The sequence below is a fragment of the Lithobates pipiens genome, unplaced genomic scaffold (genome assembly GCF_037356315.1).
Source record: "Lithobates pipiens isolate NorthernLeopardFrog02 unplaced genomic scaffold, aLitPip1_a1.2 Scaffold_16, whole genome shotgun sequence".
NCBI classification, from domain to species: Eukaryota; Metazoa; Chordata; class Amphibia; order Anura; family Ranidae; genus Lithobates; species Lithobates pipiens.
In genome coordinates, this window is record NW_027507748.1 from 416,526,805 (window position 1) to 416,544,239 (window position 17,435).

Here is a 17,435-nt window from a genome sequence, read left to right on the forward strand (position 1 = left end):
ATAGTCAGAAAAAATAAAGAAAAGAGACTTTTTCCCTGCTGTTGTGTCCCGCTTTTAACTTGCGTACCAACACCAGGAAAAAAGAAAAGTAGCTACCTTAGGTTTCGGTGAACACATAGGACATTTAATAAATGTCCTATGTGTTCACCGAAACCTGATGTCCTCCCCACTCCCCTGGACTGTCTGGGGCACTATTTTCTGGGCATAGTATAGCATGTCCCTCGTGGGTTCTTTTGCTGTACTTTTAGGGGTCTTAGGAGCCTTACCGGCATCTTTATTCTTCTCCGTGCCTCGTGCACGCTGTGAGAGAGGTGCCACGGCGCCATGTTGGAAATCCGGCGTCCTGGCCTCCGTATGTTTTCGGGTCATCATGATCTCCGCAGACCTTGGCAGTGACTCCAGGCACATCAGCAGGGACTCCTGCACAGGGTTCAACCCGATTTCGGGTGTTGTAGCTGGCTGGGAAGAGGATCATTGAAGGATCAGTGCGGGAGCTCCGTGATGCACGTTCTCTCACATGCCGTTCTCGGGCCACGCCCCCTACATGGCTGTTCTCAGTCAGCTGGCCCCTCAAACCCTTCTGAAGGGCCTCGCCAAAAATTCCCTCACAGAGGAAGCATTGGTCCACCTCTGATTTCATCAATCTAATGGCTAGATAGCAGCCATAGGCCTCTTCAACGTCGGGGGGGGGGGGGGGGGGGTTTCTGAGGACATCACTTGCTTCCCTAATGAGGCCCAGTGTTGCCTCCTTTGTCATCGCCCCCTGCCTGGGCCCCTGGGCCTTTTTGTTGTATGGCGGAGGGGAGGCACCTGGGATTGGGGGAGGCTTCTACTAGGCCCAGTCACCTCCTGGCTGACAGTGGGCCTGCCCACCTCCTGGCTGCCACTGGGACCGGCCACCTCCTGGCTGACACTGAGCATGGCCTCCTCCTAAATTCCAATTTCCAGACCCTCCTCCTGGCTGAGCTCATCCTGTGTATAAAAAAGGGACATCATTTTAGTTTTTGCTTCATCAATCACACACAATTTTTAGCTCATGACTTGCAAATTGAATGTTAATAAATAGAAAAGACTATCGTTCTGACCAGGGGAGCACCGAATGGGTTTTTTGGTGCCGAAACCGATACCGAAAATGAAAAATACACTAGGCCGAAAACCTAAACCAATATAGAAAACAGCACCGATACCGAAAATGACTGTTTTTAAAAAATATTTTCATACAGCAGATGGTCAGAGACTGGGGACATATTACAGGAGATGGTCAGAGACTGCGGGCATGGTACAGGAGATGGTCAGAGACTGCGGGCATGGTACAGGAGATGGTCAGAGACTGCGGGCATGGTACAGGAGATGGTCAGAGACTGCAGGCATGGTAGAGGAGATGGTCAGAGACTGCAGGCATGGTACAGGAGATGGTCAGAGACTGCAGGCATGGTACAGGATATGGTCAGAGACTGCAGACATGGTACAGGAGATCAAAGCAGCCTCACCAGTTCCCCTCAGATGCAGCCTGCCTGATAAAAATACATGCACAGTGTTTTCCATGTATTCCAATGGCTTTAGTTCACACCATGCAGTCAGTTTCCGGTGCGGAAACTGACTGCATGGTGTGAACTAGAGCCATTGGAATACATGGAAAACACTGTGCATGCATTTTGTGCAAAAAAAAAAAGCACACGGAACTGCATCTGGTGTGAACTGGCCCCAAGCAACCTACCTGGTTCTGTTCCAACAGACTTCTATTGGGAATGCTCATATCGTTACCTCTACTAGCAATAACTTAACCCTTCCCCATTCTATCACATGGCGATAAAAACCTAGCTGGGTCAAAATCAAGATTATTATTATTTTTTTTATATGGCCAATAAAGGGAGTACAGCCTTTGTCCTGTGACCTGGTTTATATAGCATGGCTACATTCACACAAGTGGCCAGAGGTAGATAGTTTCAGACTTGTACTTTATTTTTATTTTTTTGGGCCAGTTTGATATATGCAGTAAGCAGCATGTTGCATCAAGTACCAATGTGGTCTCTGTAATCAATTTGATTAGTTCTATTACTTTGTCCTAAAAAGGGATGATTAAGGCACACTGCCACCAAATATGTATTAAGGATCCAATGTAACACATGCATCTCCACTTACCCATGCCCGGATCAGAGCGGTGATCTCCGTGTGTCACGGAGCTGTGCATTGAATTGCCTGGGCGGCTGCAGTAGCAATGTCTCACCTCCTGTAATCCCGCCACGCTGATTCAATGTCCCGCCATTGGATCAGTGTACCGTCTGTCACAGGTGGAGGGACATTGTTACTGCAGCCGCCCAGGCAATTCAATGCACAGCTCCGTGACACACGGAGATCACCGCTCTGTCGGGCGGGAGTAAAGGAGGAGGGAGGAAAGGAGGAGGGAGGAGGGAGGACAAGCCAGGAAAACACCCGTGCAATGGGCGGCACCAGGGGGCGGAGCCCGCACAGGCCCCATCCCCATTTTCGGCCCCACTATCGGCAAGATTTTCCTTTCGGCAATCTGCCGAAAACACAATTTTCGGCTAATATGTTTCGGCGGCTGAAATTTCGGTGCATCCCTAGTTCTGACCCCAGCATTTTTCATTCTTGTCCCAAACATTTTTGGCCACTACTGTCTATTGATATGTAAATCTCTTTGTTTTAAATCATTCATTTGTTAATTATAACATCTAGTTAACATCATTAATAATAGGACAATAAATATGTCTAAAAATAATATACCTGGCTCCACCTGGGCCCAGGTTGTTCCTCGTCAGCCTCTGCTGGGATTGAGGGAAGGGTGGAAGGAAGGCTGCAGGGAAGGTTAGAAAGTGATTCCCTGCCTTCAGTCTGGTCGTCCAGAAACTGCAGTTTTTTTAAGTACCACAGCCTGGGTACATACACTTGCGCTGCTGCTGTTCTCGATCTGAGTGATTTCTGGATCTTATTATGCTCCTTCTTATACATGTTCTTCAAGATCCCAATTTTCTTTTCCAAGATGGTTACATCGGGAACAAATTCCAGAAGTTTCTCCAGTGATGACCTCCTAGCTTGTTTATTATAACATAAGCTGTGTTTCGCCACAAATTTCTCATCTCCCTGTATTTGTCTATGAAACTGGCCATGAATTCTGGGTCCTTAAAGTGATTCATATTTGCTGTAAGACAATACATAAGACAAAAATACTAATGTCAGCCTAAACTCTCGTAAACTTATCCCAATATAGGCCTCGATCTTGAATCAGTAGAGGACACTGATTGCCCAAGTTAAAATTTTACCTTCGTTTAAGACGCTCGCCACTTCCATTCCTCCTTCTTCCACACACAGATCATATGTATGCCACATGCGTGTTAGCTTGATATACACTGCGCATGCATGAAACTCCACCCGCGTTGCCTGCCCCTGATGTTCTTTCTAGAATATTCCCTGCCCCTTCTCATTCTGCACGCAGTATGAGCGACATGGCGGAGACAGAGCAGCTGAATTCCAGCAACGAGGAGGAGGAAAGCACGGAGACAGAAACTTCCCGATCCCAGAGGCGAAGATTTAAGGCCAAAATGTGGCCTTTATAGAGATGTTGGAGATGGTGGACATCTTGAGGAGGAACAACTATGAGAGGAAGAATGGACTGTAGACCAACCTGAATGTGAGAAAGGCCAAAATCATGACGAAAGTTGTGAAGAGTCTGCACAGAAATTTTGGGGTAGGGCTTCCAAAAAGTAAGTAGTTGTCGTGTGTTCTGATTATTATTATTACTTGCATGCTGCGCCATATGATTTTCGTTACTGTTGTACAGTTTAAAATGACAACTTTCATGTTTGTTGGCACATTAATCGGTCGTAGGAAACATTGTTCACTCATTAAATATGATGTTTTGGGCAGATACAAGTTAAATACATTTGGTCATGCCTATTTGTCTAAAAATACGTCTTGTACATTGATGTATAGATGTGTTTGTAACTAGAATGAAATGCAAGCTTGATTCAGTGTAATGTAAGGAGAAGACACTCAGCAGCTGTTTACACATCTGGACTCAGGAGCACTAGTGTGGGACACAAGAACAAACTTTTTAAGGTGTCCCACACAGGTGCTCCAGTGGATACTTGGGGTGTCTCCATTTGTGAAAATTTACAGAAAAAGGTAAGTATTCTAGCTTGGGTAAGGTAAAAAATCATGTCTGCAGCTTGGAACTCCAAAACAGACAATTGTACAATTGTACCCCACTTCCCAGCAATGTTTCGTATTCCTATTTCTTGACTCAAATATATGTGTGCTAAGTATACCTATTGTTTCATTCTCATAGGGGAGAAAAGACTCCAGGGAACTCACAGAACAACAACACACCTCGAGGATCTGGAGGAAGTAGAGGTCTAGGAAGTCGGTGAGATTGTCACCACAACAGGTGAGTGTCTGACACCCCAGCTTCATGTAATATATGTATGCCTGCATATTTATAATACATGTTTTTACTCACATTTTTTGGTGATGTGCTGGTTGTTGAAGAGCAAGCTGAACATTTTACAAGTGACAGTGCACAAAGGCTAATCAACAATATCATGGTGTGGAATGGTGAAATTGACATCATAAGGAAGAAACTTAATTTTATGGAACAACAAATGAAGAACATGATTGATGTGTAATGCCGCGTACACACGGGCGGACTGTATGGCGTACTTAGTCCGTCATACAATCCGACGGACAGTCCGTCATACTTTCGACTGAACGGACTTGACCACACACGGATGTACAAACAGTCCGTCGAAAGCTTGCGCGATGACGTGTACAGCACGTACGACGGGACTAGAAATAGGAAGTCCAATACACAGCAAAGCACCCTTCCGCCGTGTAAATCCTTTCTGGGCATTCTTAGTCCGTCGAACTAGCCTACTGACGAGCAGATTGTCCGCTGAAACCAAAGTACGACGGACAGAATTTCGAAAAATCCGACATACTTAGTACGCCAGACTGCATGCTGAAAAAGTCAGCTGAAGCCCACACACGAGCGGACTGTCCGCTGAAATGTGTTTCGACGGACTAAGTACGCCATACAGTCCGCCCGTGTGTACGCGGCATTAGGTAGAATCTGAATTTCTTCCAAATGTCCCCATTTTTACATTTGTTGGACTTTACAAAAACTTTTTTTTGACATTTTAAAAGCCAAATTTTGAAGATGCACACTGTGTGTCAACATGTGCTATCTGCCATCGGGGGATATCAATGTATGCATTTTGTGGGTGCAACCTCTTCCTCATAACTTTCTGTCAAAGGTGAGAGGAAGGGGTTGCACCCCCAAAACACGTCCATTGATCCCCCCATGATGGGAGATAGCACATGTTGACATTAGGCATAGGATCAGGAGGGAAATACCCATTTTGACTACCAAATTGTGTGCATCTTCAAAATTTGGCTTTTACAGGGGTGACATCACCTCATCTGATGAAGGCAATATCAAGACATTTTTGGCACTATATTGCCTTCAGTTTTTCTACGTTGAACTTTGTAAGTTCCAGAGTTTTTGTATGTCATGTTTATAAACATGCGTGTTTAAACCAAAGAAGAAAAAAATTGTAAAAAACTTGAGAAAAAAAAATTGATATCAAAATTTTGTAAAAACGTTTATAATCAACAATGTGTGGCTTCTTCTTTCAATGCTCAATACCAGTTTTTGAAGTAATTTTGTGTTTATAGTGAAAATGAGGCATATTTACTAAAGGAAAATCCAGTGCACTAGGAGACAGCCAAAAACAAACTCAGTTCAAGATTTTATCAGATTTTTTTTTATTTAAAAAATATTTACACATTGTCTGGCATAGCAATGGCCCCCCTACCTACCTAATGGCCTACCCCTACCTACATAATTTACATATTTCTGCCGAACTTCACAGGCGCTTTGGGGTGCCAAGCCAGGACGGCCAGTATCCAGGCCTGTCAGGGGATTCTCAGGAAATCCAGCCTCAGGCCCAACTGAGGAAATATATTTTTGTTCATATTTCCTTAAAAAAAATTGTGCAATATGCAACAGGATAAGATGATGTGGTTGATTTTGTAGTCTGCCATATGGATTGCTGTCAGACACAGGCGGAACCGGCTTGCCATTATCCTGAAGGTATTCTCAACAACTCTTCTCGCTCTGTCCAGCCGGTAGTTAAAATCCCTCCTCTCCGGGGTGAGGGTCCTCTGGGGGAATGGGCTCATCAGGTGCTTGCCCAGACCGAATGCTTAATCAGCAATAAAGACGAATTGGAGTCCGCATCAGGTGGCAATGCCAGGCCACCAGTCTGGAGACGTTGGTAAAACTCTGTCTGGGTGAAGACTCCTCCATCTGACTTACAGCCATTCTTCCCCACATCCACATAGAGGAACTCCTTTTGTGCCGACACCACTGCCGTTAACACTATACTATTAAACGCCTTATAGTCATAATAGTAAGACCCTGAATGGGATGGTGGCACAATGTGGACATGCTTCCCATCTATAACCCCTCCACAGTTGGGTTGGAAGTCCCAACGGTCAGCAAAATGGGAGGCAAAATGGGATGCCACAGTCTGCCATTCCTGTAGCATTAAAGGAAACTGTGGAGTCAAAACAGAAAAAAAAATATTAGTACTTTTGCACATAACATTTCAAGCAGATTAGACACAAACATTCTTGACTGACATCAGTAAAACATTTCTTTTAAGGAGTATTTCAAGACCAAAATTGAAGGTCCACTTATGCGATTCCTCACCCCCTCTGATGGCCCAGGGTTCGAGCCGAGTTTAGGACCCCCAAAAAAAAGCCTGAATTTAAGGACACACATAACATTTGTAGACATTTTAGGGGGTGTTTAGGGTAAAGCACTACAATGGAGCTGACAAAATACATTGTTAAGTGACTAGGCTAGGTATGTATGGGCACAGGACAGCATGCTGGGGAGGTTAGTTAAAGCAAATATGCATGGAGGCCAAAAAAGGAGCATTAAAACTTGTATGAGGACAAAGGGGACTGTCAAGAAAGATGTCCGGATAATCCTGCATTATGTGGAAGACCTGTCCGCAGAATCCCTAACTGAAGAGCCAACCAGCACACGCTGGTACGCGTTAGCGCAAACGGGCAAACAAGGGTGCACGATAGCGTGAACGGACATACTCGGATGCACGATAGTGTGAACGTGCGCATGTGGGTGTGCGATGGCACGGACGCGCACAGGTGTGCATGGGTATGCGCAGGTGCGCCGTGTGACTGTACTTGGTGCCAAGAGGTCTATTTAAGGGAGTCTGTCACTGTGCCTTCTTGCTGTTCAGTCTACAGCGTTTCCTGTGACCTTTGCTACTTGTTACCTGTTGACCTGATTCCTGTCTACCCGGCCTGTTCCTGACGACATCTGTTTGCTGCCTGCCTCCGACCTCGGCCTGTACGACTACTCTTCTGCCTCTTCCTTTGGTTTGATCGCTGCCTGCTTGTTACCGACCCGGCCTGCACCTCGACTACCCTCCTGCTTTCGTTTGGTACCTGCTCTGCCCGTTAGTGTTGATCCGGCCTGTCTGACTCTGCCTGTGTTCCTGCCTGACCTCAGAGCACCTTCCTGCAGCCTGCCGATACAACCATCCTGCTGTACTACAGGACATCTCCTCTCTGTCAGCTGTTCCAGAGTTCCTGCCAAGCTTCAAGGCACCTCCGTACCACCGCTGTTCAAGTGTTCCTGCCAGGTTCCAGTGCACCTCATTGCAGCCTGCAGATCATGTGCTCCTGCTGCACTACAGAACAACCTCCGCACTACCTGTTGCCCCAGCTGTGCTACAGAACTCCTCCCAGTCGTCTGCGGTGTTCCAGTCAACAGTTCCAGCTTGCTGTTCCTGCCTGCCTTTCTTCAGCTACTTCAGAAGTCTGGACTAGCCCCACACCTGCCATCCATCAGGCATTTGTGCCCCTCTGAACTCTTGAATTCCTGTCTCTACTACCAGGGGTTCTTGAGTCAGAGGCTTACAAGAGGCCACTCCCTGCATTCTGTGCTCCAACCCTAGGCACCTGACAGGGACATTCACAGCATATTCCAATCATGGTAATTAGGGAATGATGAAAGAATGATGAGAGAAATACAATACATTAGCAAACATTAGATACATAGAATGTGATGTTAAAGGAGAAAACTTACCCTAATATAGTCCTTCTGCAGGACCTGAATGATGGCAGAACAGGTCTCTGGAATAATGATCCCCAGAGCCTGGGGGGAGACGCCTGTCGAAAAACTTGAGGTCCTGCAGACTTCTCCCAGTCGCCAAGTACCGCAACATGGCGACTAGCCTCTGCTTGTGAGCGATGGCTTGCCGCATGCAGGTGTCCTGTTAATTATATAAGGGGAAAGCAAAGCCAACAGACAGTGAAAAATGGGGTATGTCATCCTGAGAAAGTTCCTGAAATCATCAGGATTATTCTCCTGGATCTCATGAAGCAAAGGCATATGAGAGAATTGGTCATGCTGGAGCAACTAATTCTTGGTTAATGAAATCCTCCTCACCCTGATCATGGACTGGGCTTGCGTCAAAGTAAGAAACTCAACACCAAGCCCCCACACAGCACGAACTCTACGATGAGTATGTACCCGCAACATGGCTTCAAAACGGTCGGCTGGTCAGAACAAACTAACAGAATGCACTGAAGAACAGGAAGGCCTGTGAAGAGAGATCTGAAAATCAGAAATGAGCGGACAAGAACACACTGAAAAACAGATGCGAACTGACTACATGCACTGAAAAGCAGATACAAATCCATAAGCACAAACTGAAGAGCAGTAACGAACTGAAAAGCGCGAAAGCTGAAAAATGTGAATCACTCTCACCAAACTTCTACTAACACGAGATTAGTAGAAGGAGCCCAAAGGGTGGCGCACTGGCTATTGAACTTCCTTTTTCTAGCCCTTTGTACATGTTGTACGTCACCGCATTTTTGACGGTGGGACTTTGGTGTGACCATGTGTATGCAAGACAGTTCGAGTGGAATTCTGGCGGAATTCCCTTGGAGAAACCTTCAGAGTTTATGCCTGACAGCAAAACCATTTGTTTGTATGAGGCAGAAGTGTCAGTTTCTAAACTTTGGGAGTATTAAATATGTTACTTTAAACTGGTTAATTTTCACACTTTGTTAGCAAGTAAATACAGTAAATATACTATCTATAATATAAATATATAAATAAATATATGTGTGTATGTATGTATTTATGTATGTATATATATTTCAGCGAGAACGTAGGGGAACGCAGTTCCGGCACCTCCACCACTGAATGTATGTAATAGCATGGGGTGTGTGTGAATCTGTTGTTGCTGGGGGGGTATTATGTTGCTGGAAGGGATCTACTGTTGAGGGAGAGGTCTATTTTTACTGGCTGCTGGAGGATCTATTGATGCTGCCTGCTCGGAGACTTGCCGTTGCTGCTGGGGTTAGGGGGGGTTTCATGTTGCTTGGGTGGATATTTTGTTACTGGGCATGATATTTTGTTGTGGGTGGTTCACTGTTGCTGCAGGGAATCTATTGTTGTTGGGGTAGAGTCCATTGTTACTGGGGGAGTCTATTGTTGTGTGGGTATCTATTGCTGAGATTCTATTGTTGCTGGCTGCAGGGGATCTATTTTACTGTTTTTCGTTTTTGCAACATGTTCCATACAAATTATTTAGCACCACAAAATGATACTTGGTTCTGTATTCTCTAAAAGGGTAGTACTGGTAGGTGGGTAGGGGGTGAAATCAAGGGACGGTGGTCAGAGGTGGGTTGGGGCAGAGACAAGGGGTGACTCAGATGGGAAGGAGTTCCTGCACCTATTCTCCAAGAAAAAAAGCCGTGTGTGTGTGTGTGTGTGTGTGTGTGTGTGTGTGTGTGTGTGTATATATATATATACACACACACATACACATACAGTGGTGTGAAAAAGTGTTTGCCCCCTTCCTCATTTCCTGTTCCTTTGCATGTTTGTCACATTTAAGTGTTTCGGAACATCAAACCAATTTAAACAATAGTCAAGGACAACACAAGTAAACACAAAATGCAATTTGTAAATGAAGGTGTTTAATATTAAAGGTGAAAAAAAATCCAAACCATCATGGCCCTGTGTGAAAAAGTGATTGCCCCCTAAACCTAATAACTGGTTGGGCCACCCTTAGCAGCAACAACTGCAACCAAGCGTTTGCGATAACGTGCAATGAGGCTTTTAAAGCGTCCTGGAGGAATTTTGGCCCACTCATCTTTGCAGAATTGTCCTAATTCAGTTACATTAGAGGGTTTTCGAGCATGAACGGCCTTTTTAAGGTCATACCACAACATCTCAATAGGATTCAGGTCAGGACTTTGGCTAGGCCACTCCAAAGTCTTCATTTTGTTTTTCTTCAGCCATTCGGTGGTGGACTTGCTGGTGTGTTTAGGATCATTGTCCTGCTGCAGAACCCAAGTTCGTTTCAGCTTGAGTACACGAACAGATGGTCGGACATTCTCCTTCAGGATCTCTTGGTAGACAGCAGAATTCATAGTTCTTTTTATCACGGCAAGTCTTCCAGGTCCTGAAGCAGCAAAACAGCCCCAGACCATCACACTACCACCACCATATTTTACTGTTGGTATAATGTTCTTTTTATGAAATGCAGTGTTCCTTCTACGCCAGATATACTTGGACACACACCCTCCAAAGAGTTCCACTTTTGTCTCATCGGTCCACAGAATGTTGTCCCAAAAGTCTTGGGGATCATCAAGATGTGTTGTGGAGAAATTGAGACGAGCTTTGATGTTCTTTTTGCTCAGCAGTGGTTTTCTCCTTGGAACTCTGCCATGCAGGCCATTTTTGCCCAGTCTTTTCCTGATGGTGGAGGCATGAACGCTGACCTTAACTGAGGCAAGTGAGGCCTGCAGTTCCTTGGACGTTGTTGTGGGGTCTTTTGTGACCTCTTGGATGAGTCGTCGCTGCGCTCTTGGGGTAATTTTGGGCGGCCAGCCACTCCTGGGAAGGTTCACCACTGTTCCATGTCTTCGCCATTTGTGGATAATGGCTCTCACTGTGGTTCGCTGGATTCCCAAAGCTTTGGAAATGGCTTTATAACCCTTTCCAGACTGATAGATCTCAATTACTTTCTTTCTCAATTGTTCCTGAATTTCTTTGGGTCTCGGCATGATGTGTAGCTTTTAAGGATCTTCTGGTGGACCTTACTGTGTCAAGCAGCTCCTATTTAAGTGATGCCTTGATTGTGAACAGGTGTGGCAATAATCAGGCCTGGGTGTGGCTAGAGAAATTGAACTCAGGTGTGGACAACCACAGTTATAGTATGTTTTAACAAGGGGGGCAATCACTTTTTCACACAGGGCCATGATGGTTTGGATTTTTTTTCACCTTTAATAATAAACACCTTAATTTACAAATTGCATTTTGTGTTTACTTGTGTTGTCCTTGACTATTGTTTAAATTGGTTTGATGTTCCGAAACACTTAAGTGTGACAAACATGCAAAGGAACAGGAAATGAGGATGGGGGCAAACACTTTTTCACACCACTGTATACATGTACTGTATTTCCCAACTTATCCTTGTCATAATCATTTTCATTGTTTTGCCTTGTCCTATATTTCTACGTCCCTCTTTTTGTTACTACACTGTTAAACTGCAAGTCAGATAAACTTCATTGTCAAGATTAATGACCCAGTCATCATTTTATTTTTAATAATCATAGCTATATATAATTTATGTCTAATGATAAATTGAATAATCCTTTACATCTTCTATGTTTGCAAGTTTATTTTCTGCAACAGCACAGGATCTTTATGTGTATATTTGTATTTAAAAGCACTTAATGTTACAATGCAGTTTTATGTTCAGAAATGTCATATACAAGATACTTTCTTTACCCCTTTTTTTAGTTTAACCACTTCAATACAAGGCACTTAAACACCTTCCTGCCCAGACCAATTTTGAGCTTTCAGCGCTGTCGCACTTTGAATGACAATTGCGCGGTCATGCTACACTGTACCCAAATTAAATTTTTATCTTTTTTTTCCCCATAAATAGAGCTTTCTTTTGGTGGTATTTGATCACCTCTACGGTTTTTATTTTTTGCGCTACAAATAAAAAAATACCGAAAATTTTGAAAAAAAAAATGTTTTTTTTTGTTTCAGTTTCAAAACTCTGTAAATAAGTACGTTTTCTCCTTCACTGATGGGGCTACACTGATGGGCACTGATAAGGCGGCACTGATGGGCACCAATGATGTGGCACCAGTGAAATGGCACTGATGAGGTGGCATTGATGGACACTGACAGGCGGCACTGATGGGCGACACGGATGGGCGACACGGATGGGCGACACGGATGGACACTGATAGGTGGCACAAATTGACACTGATAGGTGGCACAAATTGGCACTGATAGCTGGCACGGATTGGCATGGATGGGCGGCACAGATGGGCATGGATAGGCGGCACAGATGGGCATGGATAGGCGGCACAGATGGGCATGGTGGGCACGGATAGGCGGCACAGGTGGGCACTGATAGGCAGCACAGGTGGGCACTGATAGGCGGCACAGGTGGGCACTCATAGGCAGCATTGGTGTTATACTGTACTAATGGATGCCAATCAGAGCCAAACAATAATGCATGCCAATCAGTGATGCCCATTGTGGGCACTGATTGGCATCCATCGTGCTGCCTGGCATCCCTGGTGGTCTAGGGAGGATTACCTTTTGCTTAGCATCCCTGGTGGTCTGGTGGCGTCCCTGGTGGTCCAGTGTGGGCATCCTCGGGGGGGCTGTGCTGATAATCGATCAGCACAGACCCCCCCTGTCAGAGGAGCAGCGTCTGACAGACGCGAGTGAGGAAAAGCCGATCTTACACTGTGATCAGCCGTGATTGGACACGGCTGATCACATGGTAAAGAGTCTCCGTCGGAGACTCTTTACCGAGATCGTAGTTGCCGGGTGTCAGACTGACACCCTGCAACAACGATCGCCGCGATGCGTGCCCCCGGGGGGGCGCAGCGGCTCATAATCCTGATCACGTCATATGATGTCCGATCAGGATTATGAAACCACTTTGCCACCGTCAATTTGTAATAGGGCGGGCAGCACGTGGTTAAACTCACAGTCACATGTTAATATTTACTATCCCTTATTCCCACTCTATCACTAGAGATAAGTGAAGTTTGTAAAATATCCTTCATGCAGTTTTTTAGCATCTAAAAAAAGAAAAAAAAAAAAAAACATGCAGAAATATATACCCATTGTTTGAGGCATATGGGCTAGTATCACTATAGCAAGATGTTGATGAAGCAGTCACCTATCAACAAGATAAAATTACCATCAGTATCACCTTGGCATCTCAAAAGGAAAAGAATTGCAAAATGGACCATATTATCTCTAACTTCCCATCTCATACCTTTGATGTTCCTACGAAATAAGTTTTGCAATTTAGCCAGTATATGCAACATTTCTGACCCCTTTACTGGTTTAGTGCAAAGCAGCACGGCTAAATTGCCTGCTGCCAACAAATTTATGCATGCAGAAGAACCTTTTAGCATCAGACTGATGTATGTAAATATATATATATATATATATATATATATATACATACCGTATTTATCGATGTATGACACGCACATGCATATAACACGCACATTCATTTTAAGAGGGAAGTTTCAGGAAAAAAACGTAAATTTTAAATAAGGAACTGTGAAGCAAAATAAGGATCAGTGCCCATCTGCAGCCTCACCATTGATATCAATGCAGCCTGATCAATGGCCATCTACAGCCTCACAAGTGCCATAAATGCAGCTTCATCAGTCCACATCAATGCAGCCTTACCATTGCTATCAATGCAGCAGCCTCACCATTGCCATCAATGCAGCAGCCCACCATTGCCATCAATGCAGCAGCCTCACCATTGCCTTTAATGCAGCAGCCTCACCATTGCCATCAGTGCAGCCTGATCGATGCCCATCTACCAACATAGAGGGGACAGGGAGGGGGGTGGGACGAGCACCGACAGATTACATACAGTGAGAATCTCCTATGATAGACAGAACAGTGGGCCAATGGTGGCCCAGGAGAAGGGACTTCCTATTAACCACTTTGCGCCCACTCTATAGCCAAAAGCCGGCTACAGAGTGGACGCTAACTGCCGGGAGGGCGTCCCTGAACCCCCTCCTGTTTACTTCCCCAATGCGCGCCGCCGCGGGAGTGCATCGGGGAAGTTCTGTGTTGGCCGTGTCCCTCGGACACAGCCAATCACAGATCGTGCTAAATGGGCAATCACAGCGGCCATTTAGCACTCGATCGGCTAGTCCAATGAGAGGTGATCTCATATGTAAACATATGAGATCATCTCTCATCGCCGGCTCCCCTCCTCACACAGAGATAGCGTGTGAGGAGGGAGAGCTTTTGTGCTGCAGTTGCAGCGTCAGTGTCAGTGAGTACACACACACACACACACACACACACACACACACACACACACACACAAACAGTGTAAAACACACACACAGTGAGATACACACACATATCCACCTGTCCCCAGTGCCACCTATCAGTGCCATCTGTCCCCTGTGCCACTTATCAGTGCCATCTGTCCCCAGTGCGACCTGTCTCCAGTGCCACCTATCAGTGCCATGTGTCCCCAGTGCCACCTGTCCCCAGTGCCACCTATCAATGCCACCTGTCCCCAGTGCCACCTAACAGTGCCATCTGTCCCCAGTACCACCTGTCCCCAGTGCCACCTATCTGTGCCACCTGTCCCCAGTGCCACCTGTCCCTAGTGCCACGTGTCTCCAGTGCCACCTGTCCCTAGTGCCATGTGTCCCTAGTGCCACCTGTCCCTAGTGCCATTTGTCATCAGTGCCACATATTGGTGCCATCTGTCAGTGTCAGGTGTCATCAGTGCACAAACAGTGTAAAACACACACACAGTGAGATACACACACATATCCACCTGTCCCCAGTGCCACCTATCAGTGCCATCTGTCCCCTGTGCCACTTATCAGTGCCATCTGTCCCCAGTGCGACCTGTCTCCAGTGCCACCTATCAGTGCCATGTGTCCCCAGTGCCACCTGTCCCCAGTGCCACCTATCAATGCCACCTGTCCCCAGTGCCACCTAACAGTGCCATCTGTCCCCAGTACCACCTGTCCCCAGTGCCACCTATCTGTGCCACCTGTCCCCAGTGCCACCTGTCCCTAGTGCCACGTGTCTCCAGTGCCACCTGTCCCTAGTGCCATGTGTCCCTAGTGCCACCTGTCCCTAGTGCCATTTGTCATCAGTGCCACATATTGGTGCCATCTGTCAGTGTCAGGTGTCATCAGTGCAACGTATTAGTGCCATCTGTCATCGGTGCCACATAAGTGTCAAGTGTCATCAGTGCCACGTATTAGTGCCATCTGTCCTCAGTGTCACATCAGTGTCACCTGCCATCAGTGCCATGTATCAGTGCCATCTGCCATCAGTGCCACGTCAGTGTCATTGTCCTGGTGCTCCAGGGCCTTCAAAGGTGTAATAGGTAGTCAACAAGTTAGATGTGTAATTTATGCTCCTAGAACACCTGACGGCGCTCCCTGCATGTTGGGTCTCTCTAAGTGGCCAGGCTGTGAAAAAGTCCCACACATGTGGTATGGTAATACTCAGGAGGAGTAGCAGAATTTATTTTGGGGCATAATTTGTGGTATAAATGTGCCATGTGAGAGAAATAACCTATTACAATGACAATTTTGTGGAAAAAAAAAAATCTTCATTTTGCAAAGAATTGTGGGAAAAAATTACAACACCAAAAACCTCACTATGCCTCTTACTAAATACCTTGGAATGTCTACTTTCTAAAAAGGGGTCATTTGGGGGGTATTTGTACTTTCCTGGCTTGTTCGGGTCACAAGAAATGAGATAGGCCAGATGTGATCAATTTTTTATGATTCGCACCACAGCTTGTAGACTCTCTAACAAGACTAAATAATATCCACTAATTTGGGTTATTTTTACCAAAGATATGTAGCAGCATAAATTGTGGCCAAAATTTATGAAGAAAAATTAATAATTTGCAAAATTTTATCACAGAAACAAAGAAAAATTTGTTTTTTTCTTCAAAATTTTTGGTCTTTTTTCATTTATAGCGCAAAAAATAAAAAACCCAGAGGTGATCAAATACCACCAAAAGAAAGCTCTATTTGTGGGAAAAAAGGACAAAAAATTAATTTGGGTACAGTGTTACATGACTGAGTAATTGTCATTCAAAGTGTGAGAGCACCAAAAGCTGAAAATTGGTCTGGGCAGGAGGGGTGTTTAAGTGCCCAGTAGGCAAGGGAGGGTTGGGCCAGGGGGCAGGGATGCAATTGCCACCTGGGCTGCTCTGATATGCAGTGGCAAAGGCTGCTGTGTCGTCAGCTCAAAACCGCAACATGCACAGTTCTTGAGCTGGCCGACTCCAGTACTGTGAGCCAGCAATGTCTTCATGTCAGGGCTGACAGTCTGTGTTACGCAGCACAGCCCCGCCCAGCCCCTCCCTACTCCACACCATTGGCTGGCAGAGGCTGGACCTGCTCTCTGCTCAATCTGAGCAGTTGGCTGGAATCCAGTGAGGCTCCTGGGAGGCTGGGACCATCCAAGTAAGTGAGCTCCCCCTCTCTCCTCCTCTCTGCAGCCAAAGAGTTTTTTTCTAGCAGCCTGTGCCAGTACCATGCCCTCCTAGGGCTAGGTGGTATGATGTGGGCTCTCACTGACATGCTGCCGTTTGGCTGCAGTGCTGGTGTACTGACAGTCATCCTGCATGTTGCCCCTGGGACATAGAGGATGCACATTTTTACTGCATGTTCTGAAAGTGCACAAAACGTCCTGCATGCTGCATGTTTGGTGCACTTTCAGAACATGCAGCAACAATGAGTAACCTAAAAGAAGTCTGAGGGAGTGTGACACCCGCCAGTACACCCGCACTGCAGCCAAACCGCAGCACACCAGTGTGAGCCTAAATGCTTGTATTCACTTGCAGCAGCCACTGCCACTCCTCTGAAAAGTGATCCATGCTCAGGTCACTTTTCAGAGGCATTTGACAGGCAGTGAATAGTTGATATCACATTTCATCCCTGCCTGCTTTAACCCCCCCTAAATGCCAATCCCTGCAGGTAATGACACAGTTCACTTTGAACTCCACCTTATTTCCATTACTCTCTGTAGGTATTAGATGTGGTCTCACCTTTTTGTTTGCACATCTAATACCAAAGGGTACTTTCACACTGGGGCGATGTGGGCGGTAGTGGTACAGCGCTGCTCATTTTAGTGGCGCTTTACCATTGTTTTAGTGGCGCTAGTGGGGCACTTTTAACCCCCACTAGTGGGCAAAGAAAGTGTTAAAAAACGGCCGTGTTGCATTCATTTCAATGGGCTGGGCACCTCTCCCAAACCGCCCCAATAATGCTGCTTGCTGGACTTTTCAGAATGTCCTTCAAGCGCACCA

The 17,435-nt window shown here is 45.8% G+C and overlaps 1 protein-coding gene across 1 annotated transcript in view; it reads left to right on the forward strand.

Moving 5' to 3' along the window:
• The first annotated feature begins 3,464 nt into the window (after positions 1-3,464).
• The window catches only part of LOC143984167 (uncharacterized), a 30,303-nt gene continuing 16,332 nt past the window's right edge, over positions 3,465-17,435 (forward strand). Inside the window, exons 1-2 of the mRNA XM_077484470.1 lie at positions 3,465-3,562; positions 4,307-4,384. Coding sequence (XP_077340596.1) covers positions 3,465-3,562; positions 4,307-4,384 — 176 coding nt within the window. The remainder of the gene's footprint in view (positions 3,563-4,306; positions 4,385-17,435) is intronic.